The 20785-nt window shown below is 37.0% G+C and overlaps 2 protein-coding genes across 8 annotated transcripts; both read left to right on the top strand.

Annotated features, from left to right (window-relative positions):
- The first annotated feature begins 4039 nt into the window (after nucleotides 1-4039).
- On the top strand, nucleotides 4040-13799 carry c2h9orf64 (chromosome 2 C9orf64 homolog). 7 transcript variants are annotated; one of them, XM_041227023.1, is made up of 10 exons: nucleotides 5139-5190; nucleotides 5331-5677; nucleotides 6599-6855; nucleotides 6986-7029; nucleotides 7131-7300; nucleotides 7564-9580; nucleotides 10130-10261; nucleotides 10970-11175; nucleotides 12951-13076; nucleotides 13707-13799. In XM_041227023.1, exons 1-6 carry the CDS (start codon nucleotides 5159-5161, stop codon nucleotides 7794-7796), a joined length of 1083 nt encoding a protein of 360 aa, XP_041082957.1. In that variant the 5' UTR covers nucleotides 5139-5158; the 3' UTR covers nucleotides 7797-9580; nucleotides 10130-10261; nucleotides 10970-11175; nucleotides 12951-13076; nucleotides 13707-13799. The 7 variants fall into 7 exon arrangements, with proteins under 7 accessions (XP_041082991.1, XP_041082957.1, XP_041082966.1 ...); XM_041227057.1 differs by lacking the exon at nucleotides 5139-5190 and adding an exon at nucleotides 4040-4117 and having other exon boundaries at nucleotides 7564-10261; XM_041227032.1 differs by lacking the exon at nucleotides 10130-10261 and having other exon boundaries at nucleotides 7564-9469.
- Nucleotides 10187-18921, top strand: LOC121326857 (kinesin-like protein KIF27). Its single transcript, XM_041270442.1, has 9 exons — nucleotides 10187-10261; nucleotides 12951-13076; nucleotides 13707-13888; nucleotides 14498-14646; nucleotides 14847-15023; nucleotides 15220-15425; nucleotides 15857-16054; nucleotides 16292-16402; nucleotides 18190-18921. Exons 1-9 carry the CDS (start codon nucleotides 10187-10189, stop codon nucleotides 18421-18423), a joined length of 1458 nt encoding a protein of 485 aa, XP_041126376.1. The 3' UTR covers nucleotides 18424-18921.
- Nucleotides 18922-20785: the final 1864 nt, after the last annotated feature.

The following is a 20785-nucleotide window of genomic DNA, read 5'->3' as shown; positions in this document are numbered from 1 at the left end:
GTTGCTTACCTTTCCAAAAGTGTTTCTAATCCTTTTCATTAATGTCCACCGCAAGCACTGAAGAAGGTAGCATTTTCAAGTGATGCTCAATGTCAGACCATAGTTTCAGATGTCTTCACATTGCAAAGTGTGCATGGTCATTCTGATAGAAGTTACCCCCCCCCCAGTGCTGTTTCATGTACTTTGTATTCCAACACAAAGTAAATTGCGTTGCTATAGAAAGACAGTTATTCTGTGTTAGATTCACAAATTGCTTTAAAAGGGGGGAAAAAAAGGTTTCATAAACTAGTGCTGACAGTGTTCTAACTCGTTTGTCAGGCCATCAGGTACTTTAATTTGTTATTGTTTCAAACTAGTTGAGCTTGTACATTCTCAGGCAACCAAACTGATAACTTATTTCAGGTCTGATGATAGTGATGACTTATTTAATACAGGGTATACAACACATAGTTAAAAGAAAAGCTTTTTTTTTTTTTTTTTTTTTTGCAAGATCAGGAAGCAAATTTGATCATGGAAACACATTCATGTCAGTCAGATGAACAATTCTGGAAGGCTTAATGCTGTGGGGAGTGTTATTTCTCTCATGCTTTTAACCGCTCAGATGGAGTGGCTATATTATTTGGCCGATCTCTTGTAATTAAAGCAGAAGGAATTTCTAGAATAGTATGTCCATTACTAGTAATGGCAGTACCAAAAGTTGTAATAAATCACTTTTTTTTTTATTTCTCTGGAAAAAGTCTATAAAATCAAAAGGTTGGTTCTCATTGGTCCCCTAAAATTTGGGGGTTAAATATGATTAACTTTGAAATTCTAAATAAATCTTTTAAAATTGGTTGGATATGAAAATATTTGGTTAACAATTAATATATAGTATGCAATTATTAATGCTGTACTAAATAAAGTGGGAGGTATCAAGTTCCTGTTGCAATGTGACAGGTTCAAAAGTTACCTATTTGTCACCATTTCATAAGCAAATTTTAGAGATATGGTGTCAAGCTAGAAACTATAATACTTATTTCTCACAAACTATTATTTGGAATTATTAAAAATCATAAATAAGGGAAAATCTATTTTCCTTGATAGTTGATTTAATTCAGGTATCAAATACAGCACTGACATTGTGGGTGTTGTTGGGAACTTCCTTGCATAACAGCCTAATAGAAAAGATCAAAGCCATATTATATCAAGGAGAATATGAAATGATTAAGAAAGTTATTCCAACCAGTTTGCTTAGTCGTATAAAAAAATGAAATAGTTATAATGCTAACTACAACATATTCAAGGAAATTTAACCTAAAATAGATGGATTAACATTGCAATCTGTAAAACGCAACAATCATTTTGTAAGAAAATACTTTAACTCAAAAATACCACAAACAAATAATATGACAAAGTGGCAGATCATCTTGGATATACCAGAGGATATCGATTTTATGAGTGCGTGTGTTCCTGGCTGGAAGCTCCCTCTTCCAGGACTCCAGTCGGACTGTAGCGGGAACTGGTCTCTCCTGACCTCCCCCACCTTCTTCATGGCCGGCAGCTCCCCTTGTGGGGCTCCACACCGTACTTCCTGCCGCAAAAGCGCAGCTGGTCTCCTGACCCCCCCCCCCCCCCCCCCCTTTTCTGAGGCGCCAGCCCTGGTGTGTAATGGAATAATTGCATAGAACCATTCCTGGACCTGTTTGTTGCTACTCTGTACTACAATTATTCACTGAATTATACGCTTTAAAGCATTTTGAGTTTATGATCTATTATGTTTATAGAAATACAGTAAATGTATTAAACTGCAGGTACGTGTAGCTGAAAACCAAACTGTAGGTGGTGTGACAAAAAGAACATGGCTTCAGCTTATCGGTTGATCAGGGCGAACCCACCTTTCCACCTAACCTTTATTGTACTACCTCGTAAATACCTGTCTCCCTTTCTTTGTTACACCAACTGAGTTGGCTCTAGCTTATTGGTTGAAAGGGAAACTACCCTGTCTCTCTGTAAAGGTATAATAACTATGCTAACTCTGTATGAGAGAACACTGCTCGGGGCTTCCTAACACTGATGTGTTGAGCTGTTCTCGTTTGTGCAAACTAATAAAGCTTTGTATCTCTGAATACCTGGTGCAGTTCCTCTTTTAGTTGCGGACCTGAAAAGTTCCACGACATTTGCTTCCTGTGGCCCTGCAGGACTAGCAGCAGCCCCAGGAGGCACAGAGCCCTCAGCGACCCCAGGCGAAGCAGAGCCTTCAGCAACTCCAGGCAAAGCGGGACCCTCGGCACCCCCAGGCGAAATGAGACCTTTGGCAACTCCAGGCGAAGTGAAGTCTCCTCATTCCTCGCTCCTCAGTACACCCACTCCGAACGTGGAGAGCTGCAGGCTTTTTAAACCCTGGCTGAGGGGTTTAACTAGGTAGTAATTACTCTATTACCCCTCGGCCACAATCTGCACCAGTTTACTAATTTATTTATTAATAAAATACGACACGGGTGCAGAGGGGGAGACCCCATTCTAAAAATAACTGAACAGGGCTACTCGTCCTGTTACAAGAAAAATTGTCAAATATTGCCAAATCTAGGTGTGCAAAGTTGGTAGAGACCTATCCCAACAGACTCACTGCTGTAATTGCGGCCAAAGGTGCGGCCAACAAGTATTAACTCAGGGGGGTTAGACTTATCTAATTATGATCTTTCAGTTTTGTATATTTTTTCTCAATAAAAACTTTTTTCCCTTTAACAGTGTGGAGTATGGTGTGTAGATAAGTGGTTAAAAAAAATCCTCATTTAAATGCATAAAACTCTGAGGCACTTCAAGGGGGTGTAGACTTTCTGAACCTGCACAAACATGAAAATCTGTAAAACTGGTGAATTGTATAAATGCTATTTTGGATAATACCCTGATGTTTATGATTATCAATAAAATATGATAAAGAGATTGTACACCTTTCCAAAAAAAAGTGTCCATTTTACACAGCAGTGAGTTAAGTCGTTTACAGTTGCACAAGATACGCACACACACATAGCACAAGCAAACAACCAGGAAAAAGGACATACATACACATACAGAAGTGGCGCACCTGTTATGCTGCTCTCTATATACTGTACGTAAATATTTTCACTTGTAAATAATTGCCATGAAAATGAATTGCTACAGTTCTCGTGAAAATAAATGTGCGTAATTATTGATAGTAAAATATATTGTTTTGTTTTCACTACATAATACCACTACATAAAGGTGTGGTAATATTTATCGGAACTCAGCTGTGGCTGAATGTAAACCCTCTATATACTATACTCTACCAGTGTAGTGTTATTTTCAGGTACTCAGTAAAAAGTGGTACTCACCGCACTGTAGTTGCTCGCGCATAAGCAATGCCTAAACAACTTCCGCTAAGAAAGCAGTGAAGTGCCCAGTCAAATCTGGTATTTTATGCAGTTTTACATTTTAGTTAAATTGAACATATTCTCCAGTCTTTTATATCGTTGGTAATGTACCGTTAATTTATCAAATTTTTCCACCATTAGAAAATAGTATGCAAATATTTGTCACATGCAATACACTGGGTCTTGTGCGGTAGACTTCTCATTTTGCCTCGTTCGTGGTGAATTGTTTCATTTTAGAGAAATTGATTTTCTGTTCCCTGTTTACACGGGTCAAGTTTTGGTACCACATTCTGACGATATACCGCTTTCTAACACTACACCGGTATACCACAGATTACCACAAATGTTTCAGAAACATTTGAACTACGATGAACCCGAGCTCTTCTTATTTTTATTTTGTATTATTTATTTATTTTTCTCAGTTTACTTTGTTGATGTAACTAGCTGGACGAGAGTCCTGGGGAGAGTAGTAATACCGGATTGTAGGGCTTAGTTAGTTTTTGTTGTATTTTACTACACATAATCAAAGTAATACAAAACGTGCGCGTAACAGAACTGCTACAGTTAATTATGTAGTCTGTTGGTCAACTGGCCCTCCAATCCAAACACGTCGAAGTCACATATTGCCTGGGCCAATCGAGAGGCTGGAGGATTAAGCTGTAGTGGTGGGCAGAGCTACAAGCTTCTGGAAACAGAGAACCCGAAACTATAGTTCCATTTTGCCAGAGGAAGATGTGGTGTGCATGGTACGTGTGCTTTTAGGTTTCTTTTGTCGTAAATCTTGAAAACGTTTATTAAAGGACTATGAAAACTGTTTTTTTCCGTCTAAATTCTAATTATATGTATGTTGATGATGAATCGAAATACTATAGATACTGCTACTGTTATAGATACTAACGTGTTTTGCACTACATTGGTAATACATTTTGTCTAACAGCCTTTTTTTTGTTACCCTATCTAGTGCTGTTATCTGTATGCGGTTGCACACAAGTATTTAGTTTCGATCAGCAGATTAATGGTATAATAAACATTGCCTCTTGTTCTTTTCCAGTGCAAAGTTTGCCCACGACAGAGGTCGTCTCAGTGTAGAGTGCAGCGCAGTATTTAACGCTTGCATTTTATTGAGATTAAACCGAGACTTAAATATGACACACTGTCTTACACATATTGTGGATATGGGTTAAAAAATGTTGTTGTATAAATTATACATATTGAAGCATGGCTATTCCCAGAACAGTTTGGGATATTATTCCATCAAATACGGTATATTATTTCTTCTTCTTCTAAAAATGTTTAGATTTTATAAAAAAAAGCATGTGTCCCACACATTTAAGTGTTTCCTACAGAAATAGCAACAAAACAAAGTACTTTTAGTACTTTTCAAAATACTTTTGAATTCTTAGTTAAATTATTAGTGTCTGTATCCCCCACTAGGGATGGAATCCCATGTGAAGGGGATATACTGGAGCTGGTCATGTATCTGGACAACCACCTAGCCAATTGTCACAAAACTTGGTATTAACATTAATGAGGATGAGTTTTTTAGTGTCTGTCCAGTTCATCCATCTGTCTCTGTTATACTTACATTTGTGCATGTATCTGGAGCATCGCTCCCAGGTGAAACATTTCATTACTAATTCTAAATCTTTACTATTCTGCACATACTGTTGATATATGCCTTGTGTACTGTTAATTATGCAACATCTAATGTTGAATGGCAATGTATGTTACTGCTATACTTGTTTGTTTTTTTCATGAAAAAGGTGCACATTGAATTTTGGGAAACCATGTCTAAAAGCCATTGGAACAAGGGCTTCAGGTAGAAAAAATGTGTTTGTTTTTTAAATGGAAGAATTAAATTTAACGATACATTTGTAGAAGTGTAATACAGTATTGGTAACCACAGCTGTTTACAAAACCATAGGTACATTGAATGTTTCTGTCGTGCTTGATTTTCAGAGGAAGGAAAATGGAAGCACCTTTGTCTCCAAGAGAATCTGGGAAATGTGTAGCAGAGAACAGCAAAGATGTATTCATTGAAGAGGAAGGAGTTAAGAAGATAGCAGAGACGCTGTATGCTAAAAGAGGCTGTGAAGGGTTCACTGCGCAAGGCTGGAAACAAATGAACCCACTGGCTCCGATATGCATGAATGACGAAGCAGTTAACTGGGTGTTTGTGGTGGACACTCTTAATTTCTCCTTCTGGCCCGATAAAGATGATGAGCAGTGTTTGGTGACATACAAGGATAAAACTTACAGTGGGTATATGTCACTTTGTGCTGCTATCAGCAGGGCAATGGATGAAGGTAAGTTGCAGTGGTTTTCGACCCTGTTCCCTCTTGTTTGAACTAAATTGAAAACATAATGTACCAATTAGTATGGCCTGGTAATACATTGCAGCCAGGATTTGGCTTTTTAGAGTAAACTTGTATATCATTTTAAAGAAACTGAGGTCATACTGCAGATGATCCTGTACTACTGATGTCTTGGTCTTGTCCATGTCAACACAAATTGCTTTTTGCAGCATTAACATGAATAGGTGGATCTTATTGCAATTTTTTCAATAATTCGGTGTTAAGGTGCTTTCCCATGAGTTCAGAATTTGCTCGTCGGTTCTAGTTCCCTGATCGATGACCTAGAATTGTAAGACAGTTGGGGGTGTAGCTCATGATACCCTAGCTTTACTGGTACTAGAAGTATCTATTTGGCTACATGGTTCCACTTTCATCCCTGGCAAGCTTATAAGTAATGTTTTTAAATGTAGTAGCTTCAACTTTTGTTTTTATTTTATCTATTTTTATTTCCCCTACTGTTTTATGATGTTTGCAGTCGTCCTCAGTTCAGGAGTGGCAGCTAATTTCCAGTTGCCTGCCATAGATGCATGCAATATCGGCTAGATGAACCAGAGTCTTTAGTAAAGTAAGAGCCAGCACCATCTAGTGAGCTGCCACTTTTGTTTTTGCTGGCAATAAACAGAAGCGATCTAGATGGTGATTGGTGCTTACTAATATAAAGACACTTTTACTGATCTAACCTACAGTAAACATGTGGCAGGCAACAAGAACTGAAGAGCACTGAACTCAGTCAAAGCACTATAAAACAGTCTTATACAAAAACACTACATTTGTCTAATTGTAAAAGAACCACTGCAAACCTCATACAAAATGTAAGGAACGATAAATGAGAAAATGTAACTTACTCTTTAACGAAATAGTGTATTTTTTCAGGTATTCCAATCACAGAGGCATCTTATTTTGCAAACATGACCTTGGATGATTTGAAGCATGTGTTGCGTTCAGACAACAACGTGCCAATGCCCATGATTAAAGAAAGGCATCAAGCCCTTACCGAGGCTGGAAAAGTGCTGTTGGAACACGATGGCTCTTTCCTTAAGTTTATTAGAAAGGGGGGTAACAGCGCTGAAAAAATGATCAAGCTCATTGTGGAGACAATACCATCTTACAGAGACGAAGCTACTTTCGAGGTGAGCTTATTTTTCAACTGTCGGAAGGAACTTTACTATAAAATTACATTTTTAGATGTGGCAGTCTGGTATTTGTGTTGTAACTTGTGTTTTATATAAATAGATTCAAATCTAGTTTTTATTGTTGCAGCCTGTTAACATTGCATATTGGCAGGAGGAACGCAATACTTGGATGTAAGTTCCTCTGTTCAAGTGAAAAAAAAGTTATTAACATCCTTCTGGTTGGTATTTCAACCATTTTTACTTCAGGGTAAAAAAATTGCTTTTTACAAAAGAGCACAGATCCTTGTGGCAGATTTTTGGGGCATATTGGAAGCAAGAGGAGAGGCCAGCATTCCTGACATTGGCTACCTGACCATGTTCGCTGACTACCGGGTCCCACAGGCTCTCGTCTACATGGGGGCGCTGAGATACTCCAGTGAGCTAATGAAGACTCTCAAGGAAGGTTTGTAACACTGATCTTACTTGGGTTATAACACAACTGTTGTAGCTGGTTCAAAGTGTTTCAACCATTCACGTTCTGAAACCAAAAGAATGTGCCGTTTTTGCATATCCACCTTGAGAGCAGACACAAAAAACAACAAAGCCATTATACTTTGGCATAATAACATAACAGGGTTATTGTATTATTTTGTATATTTACTGACATACTGGAACTTCTTGCAAATGTGTATGGTAACTTTCAAGCACAATCTTTGTGTGTTGTAGGGGTGATTTTGGCATCTGGCGATCGACGGGAAGTGGAAATCCGGGGCTGTTCCATTTGGTGTGTTGAGAGGATCAAGCAGCAGTTGTGGGATATTGCTGAACAAAGAGAAGGGTGCAAACTGGAACATGTCAACTCAGCTGTTATTGATTTCTACCTGTGGTACTTTGCCAAGGAGCATCATGCGGAAATGGCACACATTCCAATCCACCACACTCGCTGCATTTATTACTAGTCCAAACACAATTACATTTTATTTTTAAATGTCTGTTTTGATGAATTTATAATAGTAATAATAATAATAATAATAATAATAATAATAATAAGTACACCAATGTTATCTCTCTGTTACTGTAAAGCTATCATGCCAAAAACCATTTTTACTTTGTATATTGCAACAGGCCACCAACATTTCTGAAGCAAAATAGGTTTTATGGGTGTGATTCACCAAATATTTTTGGCATTACAGTATGATAATTCATGGTAGGGCTGTGCTCTGTTGCACTTTGTGTCATTTTACCTCAGGAGTGTCTTTGGAACCACTGGTGGCCACTGGTTGCAAATCCTGTCAGTCATTGGGGGAATTAGATAGTTGGTTTATAGCAGGTAAAGAAGATGTTAAAGGGACGGTCAATTTCCCTGTATAGGGGAAATGACACACAAAGTGCAAGACTACCTGAAAGTTAGGTAAACAAACAACTTCCCTTAACTGAGTATGGTAGAGGATGTGTTGGTGATTAAGTGAAGCGAACAAACTCAGCAAATAGGAATGCAAACAACGTGCCATTTTATGCAACTAGTATTTTATATCATCTGTCAGGTATGGCCAGGGGGAGGGATTGGTGTTGATGTCTTGTTGGAGAAAATTGAATAGGTTTGATCGATTGTTTTTGTTTTTTAAATCAAAATTTTATTTAATGAATTGAATCTTAATATTATTTGTTAAACCAACCATATTCGATTGTCAAAATAGATTTTTCTTGAATACCATTGGTTAGAGCCTATTTTAAAATATAAACTAAAAACTTACAAATACACTACAGTTTAAAAAATGCATAAATAAAATACCTTCATCATTTTACCAACAGAATAAAGCAAAAGGCGTATTACAGATAATGCCATTTTGTTCAGTAGAACCGCCCGCCCAATGGGTTTGCTATTACAGGAACATACAAATAATTACCAGTTTCACGACTCGGCGGCGCTGTGCTATTCTTGTGTGACATTGTCATTGCTGTAATGTTCTGGGTCTCACTTGTTGGCTGAGTTAGTGGCTGCGTTCACGATACTTTTTTGACGGATAGATTGCAGACGGGAGTCTGCGTCTGATGGCACGGTCTGTGCAGCCGGAGCTTGGACACGATTTGGAGGTTTGCCGCAAAGCAGAGAACAAACATGGAAGCCGATTGAGTTGAACATTCTAACATACTCTCCTTAGACTTTCCACTTTTAGAAAATCATAATTTTACATTTCTGCTTTTATTACATAACATTTTATAAAATGGTATCGGGTGTTTCTATTTCTCCAAAGGCTGTTTAATGACTATTTATATCTGTGGTTTTCGACCCTGTTCCCTCTTGTTTGAAGCCGTGGTTGCTCCAGCGCAGTACCTGTCAGGAGATACGAGATCTGCGCAGAAACCACGCTCTGGAGATGCGTGCCCTGATGACGTCTTTTCCGGATGAGTTTGCACAGATGGCAAAGTTGAACCGGTTTTGCGCAAAATCTGCGCAGCATTAGGAAAATATGTGTACGTGAACGCAGCCAGTAACTTTAAGTGGTTGCCAGGTAATGGTGAAAAACAATAAAGAGAATCGAAGCAGAAAGGGTAGTAATGGCATATCAGAGACGTAATCTCCTTCACCAACAAAAATAGCGTCGCCTGTTTCTGCTGACATAAGGATTTGGTGGGTCATCGTTTTGAAAAAAAAAAAAAAAGATTACTGTATATTTGGTAAACATCTGTCCACAACATGTTTTACAAATCATCCTGCAAACTGAAGGGAACACGGATGCTGGTAAGACAGACAGTTTTGTAAATGTAAAAAAAAAAAAAAACAGATGACCGCTTAATAAACGGTTAGGCAAATACATACAATGTATAAATCAGATGGATGTATGTATGCACAATGTTTGTGTAGTAAGAACATTGAAACAAATAATTTAACAGTCCATCGATATAAAAGATTACGAAAAGTTAAAATAAGCTATATAGTGATTGTCGTGGGGGTCCAGTAACATGCAATCACTCGCTCATGAGCAAAATATTTGACAGCTTGCAGCATGCAATTTCTATTAATAGAATTAGGACACGGTTTTCCATTTAGTTAAATAAATTGCAATACAATATTTAAAAGTATTTTGATGCAACAGGGCCCTGATGTCTGTCACTGTAAAATGTGACGAATCCAAAAGAGAAACTACGTTAATTAAATAAAATTTAATTTAAAAAGGATATCATTTTACCATTTTAATAATCTGCCTTTAAGTACCAGGTCTGATACATATTTGTTCTACCTGTACTACGGTACATAACATGCAGTATGTTTTACTTTTATAACATTTAGAATACCACATATTATGCAGAACATTATCAGAGTTATCTTTGATGTCACACAATCATCATGGAAGAGATTCCTGCCAAGGTCGCTGTGCGAATAAGGCCTCTGCTTCCAAAGGAGATCCTCCACAATCAGCAGGTTTGTCACAGTGTTTGATTACGGGCAGACTGGATCAAGAAAGACACACACCATCGGCGGAGGTCATGTTGTTGAGTGCTGAAATCATGATCACCTTTGTGGAGCAGGTCTACATTGAGATGTCTTTAGATGTAGCAAGTATTAACAATCACAGTCCAGGATGTGTGTCAGGATCCATTTGCATGCAGAAAAGTATTGCTGCTGTATATGGTTGGAACATGCTGCACCAGACCAAAAATAGTTGTAACGGACCACATAAAGGCATTCGTGTATTTTTTTTAATTTATACCTTATAACCTATTAAATTACCTATAAATTACTGAGATTTTACTTTTTTTTAATTTTTTTTGAGACTTCATTAGCTTTATGGCTGGATATATACGACATTCCACAGCATACACAATTCTAAAACCAGAAAATGAAACACAAAATAAAAATGTGAGGAACTGTTCTTAGCATGGCAATAACCCCTTATATACCTCAATGGTGTGTTTGTTACTACTATCTTGCTCTGCAGCAACGGGGCCTCCTTAATGCAAGAATATGTAGCACTTTAAAAATACATTATACAAGAACTTCCTGATGCTGATTTTTTAAATTATTTTTATTTTTTTGCATTGTTGTATTACATGCATGAAACATTTTAAATGGAAGGAAACCATATGCTGTACAGTCTGATGTAATTGCAGTATTTTTGATCTTTGTAAGTTTCCTCATCTGATGAAGAGAAAGGCATTATTCCAGACGCTATCCAGGAAATCTTCCACAGCATCTCTGAAAACCACAACTTTTTACAGTCTTTACGGTAAAGGTGTCCTATATAGAAGTCTACAAGGAGGAACTGTGGTACCTGCTGGAACTTGAAACTTCTTTCAAAGACATGCACATCAGAGAGGATGAAAAGGGAAACACGGGTACATGTTTTACAAATAGAGGCATCACTGAAAATAAACATATGACATTCTAAAAAACTGGCTTTTGCCGCCATTAAGATTTTCTTTTTAAAATTATAATTTAGCTTTAAAGTGCTTACAAGGAATCGTTCAAGCCCTATTTTCTGATTCCTATTTTGATGGTAAACTTTTGAACTTTACTGTAGTGACCATAGCAACATACAAAACAAGAGTAGTACAGTACCAGTTATTTTAATACTTTGACTTCATACTCAGTTTGATTCTTATCAAATTTCCAGTTTGTAATAATTTCACTGTACATGATATTAAACCCTCCCTTAGCAGGAAAAGCTTCAATTAAAACCTGACAACCAAATACATAGCTTTTCAGCTTTCTGTACAATTTTACTTTGTTGTCAACACGTTAAAATTGTGTGTCAACACCTTTATAAATATATATATATATATATATATATCCTATATATATATATATATATATATATATATATATATATATATATATATATAGTGAGAGAGAGAGAGAGAGAGAGCATTCTAGAAGAAAATAAAGGGTCTTGGTTGTAATGTAGGCTAATTTGTTATTCTTTCATGCCCTTTCACTTTATGAAGTTTGGTGGTCTCAAATTAGACCCCACAAAATGCAATAAAAAACAAATTTGTTAGCTAATCCCAATAGTACTCAAAGAAATGAAATAAGTTATTTACAAACCGCTAACCAAGATCATGCAACAGTCTCTTGTACCGACAGACTTGAAAATTGCAAACGTAATACCGATCCACAAAAAGGGAAACAAAACTGAACCAGTAATTACAGACCAGTAAGCCTGACTTCTATTATATGCAAACTTATGGAAACTATAATAAGATCCAAAATGGAAAATTACCTATATGGTAACAGTATCCTGAGAGACAGTCAACATGGTTTTAGGAAAGGGAGATCATGTCTAACTAACCTGCTTGATTTTTTTGAGGATGCAACATCGATAATGGATAATTGCAAAGCATATGACATGGTTTATTTCGATTTCCAGAAAGCTTTTGACAAAGTCCCGCACAAAAGATGAATTCTCAAACTGAACACAGTAGGGATTCAAGGAAATACATGTACATGGATTAGGGAGTGGTTAACATGTAGAAAACAGAAAGTACTGATTAGAGGAGAAACCTCAGAATGGAGTGTGGTAACCAGTGGAGTACCACAGGGATCAGTATTAAGTCCTCTGCTATTCCTAATCTACATTAATGATTTAGACTTTGTTATAGTAAGCAAACTTGTTAAATTCACAGACGACACAAAAATAGGAGGAGTGGCAAACACTGTTGCAGCAGCAAAGGTCATTCAAAATGATCTAGACAAGATTCAGAACTGGGCAGACACATGGCAAATGACATTTAATAGAGAAAAGTGTAAGGTACTGCACGCAGGAAATAAAAATGTGCATTATAAATATCATATGGGAGAAATTGGAGAAGGAATCTATGAAAAAGACCTAGGAGTTTTTGTTGACTCAGATATATCTTCATCTAGACAATGTGGGGAAGCTATAAAAAGGACAACAAGATGCTCGGATACATTATGCACAATATAGACTATTCTTTTCTGTTCAGATTTGGTGTTTACTGGAGTAGTGACCTAAAATGAGAAACTGCGTTGTTGTAGTGGAGTAAAGTAAAATATTACAATGTTTGCACAAGTTTACAAAATCTAATGATATTTTCCAGTGCCTCAAAAGTCCTCAATGACTAATGTTTGGCAATTTATATCTTTTTTTAAGGATGCCTTGACTACAGATGAAGAAGTTTTCATTCAGAAAGAAGCTGAAATAAAGGAATTACAAGCTCAGGTTAAGTCACCCCTCCAGGAGAATGAGGAAGATGAAGATAGCAAACAATGGATACAGGTAAAACTGGAGTTTTACTAGCTGATTTGTGGGGTAGGAGCTAATAAATGATGAAGGCCAAAGCAACTAATAATAGATCAACTGAGGGAAGGATTACTGAACATCAAGCAGAGCAAGTCCTGTATTTGTGTGAATGGTGCTGCAGATGCAGCAGCCTTCGTGACCGCTTCCAAAAGACCTTACAGTGTTCCCCTAAGTAACAAACACCAGCCAGACTCTTTTCAGAATATCCCCAGGCCAGACACCAGAAAGGTACACTAATGCATAAAAAAAGTGGGATTGTCATTAGTTTAAGATGTCTTTTTCTAACTGTAATTGACTCAAATTACTTTTCCACAGCTGCAATCTCTTCATCTATATTTTTTAATTTAACTACATTTTCTAAAACAGTTTTCCTGACATGCTGGAGATCTATTCAGAATCAGTCACACCTCTTTTTTTAAGTCATGATTATTGAAAGTTACAGTAAAGTCTATAATAGGACAATTTTTTTTGCAATGAAAAAAAAAAGATAGTTCAATGAGTATTTGGAACAATTAACTTGTTCATTAAATCCAAATAAATATCGTCCCGCATGCAATAAATATTGGTCCATATGAAATTTAATGGGTCGGCATGTTTGTTGCACAGGTGCACACCAGCCCCCCTGCATACTCCCTGGAAAGAGTAATGGCAGCATTCAGAACCCAAAGCCAGATGCTGCTAGCACAAATTGAGGAGCAAAATGGGGTTCTGTGCCACGGGATTTCCGATAGCAGCGAGGAAGAAGAAAAGGATGATGAGATGGAAAAAGGAGGGAAGTTGTCATTCAGGTCAGTTCCTTTTTAGGGCTAGACATGTAAACGAGTTTAATTAAACCAAGGCCATTCCGTCTGCCCTTTATAGGAATTGTCTATCTGCAATGCAGCTTCTTTATTAAGATTCATTCTCTCTCCCAACTTAAACTTCTGTGGGTAATGCTTGTGATGTTTCTTTGTACCCTTTTCCTTTTTTTAGGACCATATTCTGAGAAATAAGAATGCACTTTTGATTGTACCATACTGTTAGTAGGGTGCTAAAACCTTAATTGACCGAACTCAAAACTACTGTGTATTTGCCACAATGATTTAAAAACAATATATAAACAAACAGGCAGTATTGTTCAACAGGAAAAACCTGCTGTACTTAATAACGAATGCTGGCATTGCATTTGTAAACACTGACTTAGAAGTTCAAAGTGTCCAGTGTGTCTTGCCAGTAAATTTGTAATACCTTGGATCTTGCTGCCACATGTGAAGTTTAGAAGAAAACAAGTGTCTGTAGAGACAAGGACAATGCCTACTTTAGTATCCACTCTGATAAACCTACAAATGACTTAGATACTGGTTTTAAGGACATGTGTACAAAAGGAAAAATTATGTACAGATCAGGTCACCTAAATAAACTGCTTTTACTAGGCGTTCTATCAGTCATACCTGGACTCTGAGACAGACTCCATTAGTTACTGAGCTGAACTGCTGCGATTTGTTCATTAACCATAAAAAGAACAATATCCAGAACGAGAATGATCCTGAGACTATACATACTACAGGTAAGCACTCTTGGATATAAAAACGTATTTATTTATTTAATATAAAAGGCAGGGGGATATTCTAAACCGGTTATTCTTTAAAAATGCTAAATTCAATTTTTTTTATGACATATGTTTAAAATAATTTATATCATCCATAACTATTTACACTCAGTAGTTGTAAATTTAGAAAAACAAAAACAATAATGTTTGTTTTGTAGGGGATGAGCTTGAGACAGCCTTGGCAGAGGAAGCAAGCCTCAGACAAAGCCAAACTCTAAATCTACATAATCTAAAGGATGCTGAATTAAGACTTACAGAAGCCAAGCAGAAGACAAAGAAACTAGCGCTTAATATCAGAATGAAGGAGGAACTTATCAAAGAATTAGTGAAAACAGGTGAATGTATATTTTTGTTCATTTGATCTATCTATCTATCTATCTATCTATCTATCTATCTATCTGTCTCTTTTTGGTGGCCTCCATTTTAAAAAACGTGAACAGTCTAACTGGTTGAAACTTGTTGTAACTAGTACTTATTTAAGGGAGAAATGCACAATAAAACTTCAGCTGTATTCTGATCCAATGCTTTCAGGTAAAGATGCCCAGGAGGTGAACAAATACTATTCCATGAAGATTGCTTACTTGGAACAGGAGGCTGACCAGGCCAAGAAGGAGCTGGCAGAGACCCAGAAACAACTGCAGGAGCTGGAGAGCAGAGAGGTTCAGGACGGTACAGAGATAGTCAGGCTACAGAAAGAGTTTCGCAAGAAGGTGGATACAGCTAAGCTCAAAGTGCAGGTGTGTTCAGTTTACAAATCACCGTCACAGTTATCTAGTTTGTATCAACTGTTTTCTTTACAATAGTCTGTTGTCAGAAACATTTGCTTGTTACAGCTGAGATATTCTTAATAATGTAAGAAAACTAAAATCTAATAAATAACATTTTCTGTCCGGATTAAAAACAGTGGCAATTGGGTTGTATCGCCGTTTCAGCATGGAGACAAAGCGTCTTTAGTTTTCTAAGTTTTCAGTTAAATAACATGCTCTGTTGTTGATATGGTTGCCTTCTAGATTGGGTACACAGTGTATACAACTGATGGATTTATCGATTGCTCGGTGAGAGTAATCAAATGACAAATAGATGGACATTTCCTGACCTAGTTTTCGTATGTGATAATGATACATAAATTTGGAGAGTGTTAGTTTGAATAATTTCTCATGTCTGACAGGTGCTGCAGAAGAAGCAGCAAGACACAAAGAAGCTGACATCTCTGTCATCTCAGACTGAGAACTGGCTGACTGAGCTGGAGCAGAACGTGGACCACATGAAACAGCAACAAACCCAGCTTCACAAAAAACTGAGGGAGGAGACTGAAAAAAAGAAAAAACTGGAGGCAGAGATATACAGGGAACAGCAGCGTATAAAAGTAAGTAAATAAATAAATAAGCAGAGAAACAATCAATTAACTTTGTTCTTTGCAACTTTCCCAAATTTGCATAAAATTTTTGGCGGGGAATATTTGTTACTTTTTTTAATGAGTGACAAGTAGCGATACATTCTTGATTTATACAGTTTGTCTGAAATACTGTGTCTGTGGTTCCCTAAAGAACTAGTTGTGCAGCATCTTATTTGTGGTCACCATTATTTTATTATTATCTTCCAGGATCTGCAGTTAAAGACAGAGCAGCAACAGAAAATTCTGAGACTGAAAACCAAAGAAATAGTTGCATTTAAAAGAAGGAAACGTGCTGTCAACACTCCGGATGAACAGCAGGTACTAGCCCATTATTATTACTTGCAGTTGTCCTGCAGAAAATGTGAATTGTGATTAACAAATACAATTTTGATAACTATTCAGGTCAATGGTAGCCTTAAAGAACTAATTATTCAGTCATAATGCATACTGTGTTATTAACGACAGACGGATAATAAAGTGACTGACTTTCCAACATTCTGTACCCTACCAATAAGTATTTTACTTCTCACATACCTGGCTTTAGACTAGCATAGCAATTTTTTTCTTTGAAGCTTTGAATTTGGTCATGAAGAAAACATTAATTGGTTGATTTAGTGATGTTTGTTAAATTACCATACATATGAGATAATGTTTTGGATTCTATGTGTGAAAAATGTATTTGCAAAAACAATATTTTTTTTTTAAAGATACAGTGCATGGATAAATACATATATTATTAAATATTTTTGTTGTTTGGAGATTAGAAAGGCAGCGGAAATTGCTTGATGATGAAGTTGAAAAGGTTCTTTGGCAACGACAGACTTTAGCCGAGCTCGAAGATGAGCTGAAGAAGAGAGAGGAGATTATTGCCAAAAAAGAGGCCCTATCACAAGGAATGAGCCAGCTGGAGATAAAGAAACTGCGATCCAGTCAGGTTAGAAAAAGGGAAAAGAAACATTACGTAAATCCTACTAGTTCCTCTAACATTTCTGACTAGATTGTGTTTCAACTTCAGCCCTGGCAAAGCCCGTTGCTCATTGTACAGCAGGTATAGGATCCTGTCTTGCACCACAAAAAAGTCCTTGTGCTGCAAACAGAGTTTAAAGTCTCAAGTCGGATCCTAGTACCTTTATGTAAAGGGAGTGAATCTACAAAATGGTGGCAGGTTAAATAAACTTCACCAGAGGAAGTGAACAAAGTCTGGGAAAGTTTTAGCGGTGTTGTCTCTAAAAGCTAAGGGGGAGCATGTCTTTCATTTATTCTGCTTTTTAACAAATAGATTAGAGTGGGTACTGTAAAAAACGAAGTTAGGCTGTCTTCACGCTGTTTAGAGCAGGTGTGTCAACCTCATTTTGTTTGATGGGCCTAATCCAATACCATGGTGCTTGGTGCAAAACCTAAAAATTCTCTTATTTAACAACACTTCTCATACATACCATATTTACATTCCCCTAACTAGTACATATTTTGATTATTTCACTCACCACAGAACATGTGTGCAAACATGCCTCTGAGCGAGCTCCTTCACATGAGCAACGCAAATTATAATGTTGCTGTGATTGCTGTCTGGGTGAGACGGCAGTGTGCCCACTGGTTCAAATTACAACACCAGTGATACCAGAGTAAGGTTTTTAGTTCTGATTTGTAAGTTCTGTAGTGACAACTGTCATCATGTCTTTATCCATGTAGAGAAATGTGGACTTAGTTCATTTGCAAACAAACTGTTCGAATCGTGGTTCACTTGCAAACACAATTTTTTCAAGCTTGCTTCGGTTCGTTTCACACAAGAACAGTTAAAGTGAACATGAGTTTCTTTTAAAGTGCATTCAGATTCCTTTGTTTGGTTCAGTTGCAGCTTCATCCAGACTAGAGTTGCACTTTTTCAAACGCACTTGACTGTCTTGCTGATTACAAGTACATAAGTTCTCTCTGGGAAAACGTTTTCCATCATGCCGAACATGGAGAATAATTCACATGATGTGATCGTGCTGTTGTCATGTGTTATTTTGGTTTATGTGGTGCTTACAACATCAAATCATTGCCGAAGAAACATAACATTCCGAAACAGCACAAGTAATTGTCGTAAAAACACTGTTCTTTTGAAGGAAATGCCAGATGATCATGATTATGAAAAAGATGTACATTCAACCAACTGCAATTTAGCGATGATGATGATGATGATGATGATGATGATGATGATGATGATGATGATGATGATGATGATGATGATGATGATGATGATAAGAAGAAGAAGAAGAAGAGCTTGTTGTACGTGTGACAATGTTGTGAGATACAGGTGCAACAGGAGCTCAGGCGGAGTAGCACAAATGCCACCGTGATTAATGTCAGTACAGACAATACTGCTTTGTCTTGGCACAATGTTTCCCCTGCAGGTGTATATAGCACAATAATAAAGTCAGATGTAATACATGTGCTAAATCTTATTCAGTTGTCATTTGATACTTTTCTTTGCTTGTGACAGTTTTGCTATTATGCTTAATGCACACGGTTGCTGCAGAAGTAATTCAATCTCAAAACACTATTAGCGTTATTTCATTGAATAGCCCGGGATCCGCCAATTAATAAATCAGCCCATAGTATTTTGTGATGTGCTGTTGTGTACATGTGACATCATGGTATTTAACACAGTATAATCAACGAGACAGAATGTTGAAGGTACATTTAGTCCTTTTATTAACGTTATAACACAGCACCCAATGAAAAACGTGCATTTTGTACAGTTTTATACACAACCAGATTTTGCAGTGTGCACCAGCATTAGACAGTCAGGTTAGGAAAATGTATTACAATAACATTGCATTAAACACAACACTACACTCCTCGTCACTGATATATATATATATATATATATATATATATATATATATATATATATATATATATATATATATATATATATATATATATATATTCATACAACATTCCACCTCTCATTCACGTTCCACCCAGTAACTGCATTTATCTGTCTGATCGGACAGTTCAATACAACTCTATTATTATTATTGTAATTATAATTATTGTAAACTGTACTTTTTATGCGCAAGTGTCAATGGGGTTTCTCTTAATTTTTGTTCCCATGCAGCAGGTTATATTGCTCCATGGTTTTATATATATCTCGATTCCTGTCTGGCTGTTGCCAATGGTACTATGCAAGTGTCACTGGGGTTTCTCATGTTAATTCCTTGTTCCGAAGGTCTGCCTGTCACTCATAACAGGAGTGAAAGAACGGAGGGAGTGATTTGCCCGTAACATATATACCAAACAAACCTTTTTTCCTCATTTACAGATTTAACCTAACAGGAGGTTTGATTACTCTTTTTGGCCTACAATTTCCCCCTTCATTAGAAGTAATAGATTCTGTAATGTGCTCTGAAGGGTCGTGGTTTTGAATCTGTGTATTCCCTTCAATTGCCAGCTCTGGTATTATTTCCAGTTGTTTACCCATCCCAGTCTGAGCAAGCTAGCTCCTGACTACACTTCTCAGTCATTTGGTTCACATGAGTTTAATTGCATTTTCCATTTACATCAACCAAGTATGTTACAGGATCCAAAACTCGCATTACCACACCTTGACTCCACTTTTCTCCCCTATGTCATTTCTTACTAGTACCACCTATCCTGGGTAGAATATCCTCAAGTCCTGTCTGATGCCTGTCTCTTTTCTCATATTCCCCCAATGTCTGACTTTCAATACCACTTGCGAAATTTGGTCTAATCAGGGACAGTCTAGTACGAACCTGTCTTTTCAGAAACAATTTTGCAAGTGTTTTTCCTGTTGTGGTGTGTTCCTATAATTAAACAGAAAATGTGCCACACAGTGCTGTAGTGACCACCCTGAATGTACATTTTTATCCAGAGCTTTTTTTTAAGGCTCTGCACCAGCCTTTCAGCAGCCCAGAAGGAGGACTAAATACAGCAGAGTATTTTTCACAACATTTTCCCACAGCATCTGTTAAGCTGTTTGCTTTGGACCAGTTCAATTTATTTCTACAGTTTACAGTTTCTGACCAAGAGTGCTAGCCCATTCTCTTTTGATAACAACAGCTTTAATTTAGCCAACCATCCCCACTTCTAACTTCACGTGTTTGTTAGTTCCCAATAACTCAAGTACCTGTAAAGTGTATGTGCTTAAGCTATGTGTGTGTGGCTGGCATTATTTTTACTCCTTTAAATTTTCTCTTCTACAGTTTTTCTGAAATTACAGACATTGCTGCACCTGTATCAACCTCCATTTTAGTAAGCACATCATTAATTTTTAACATGACATAGTATGGCTTTACATACTGACACAGCCCGGTCCGTTTTGGAAAGTCCTGGCTTCTCACAATCCTCTGGGACGGTTTGTTCATTGTAGCCTGTAACACCAGCCAGTTCAGTGAGTCCTTCTTTGCCAAATAACAGGTACTTGTCTGTGACGATCGTATCCGCGGTGATGCAGTGGTTGGTCTCTGTGCTTTGCAAGCCCATGCAATGTGTCCAATTTTATTGCAAATCGACATTGGTAGGATTTAAATTAAATATATATATATATTAGGGGTGGGCAACAATATCAATGATAATTTCCATATTGCGATATCATGGGAGTTTAAAAAAATTCATGTATACTCGCAGACTTTTTATTGTGAAATACAAACAGTATAATCAAGTTTATTTTACATTAAGATATAAGCACTGTACATA

The sequence above is a fragment of the Polyodon spathula genome, chromosome 2 (assembly GCF_017654505.1).
Source record: "Polyodon spathula isolate WHYD16114869_AA chromosome 2, ASM1765450v1, whole genome shotgun sequence".
NCBI lineage: Eukaryota > Metazoa > Chordata > Actinopteri > Acipenseriformes > Polyodontidae > Polyodon > Polyodon spathula.
The sequence above is the reverse complement of the archived record's forward strand: the minus strand, read 5'-3'. Positions and strand labels throughout refer to the sequence as shown.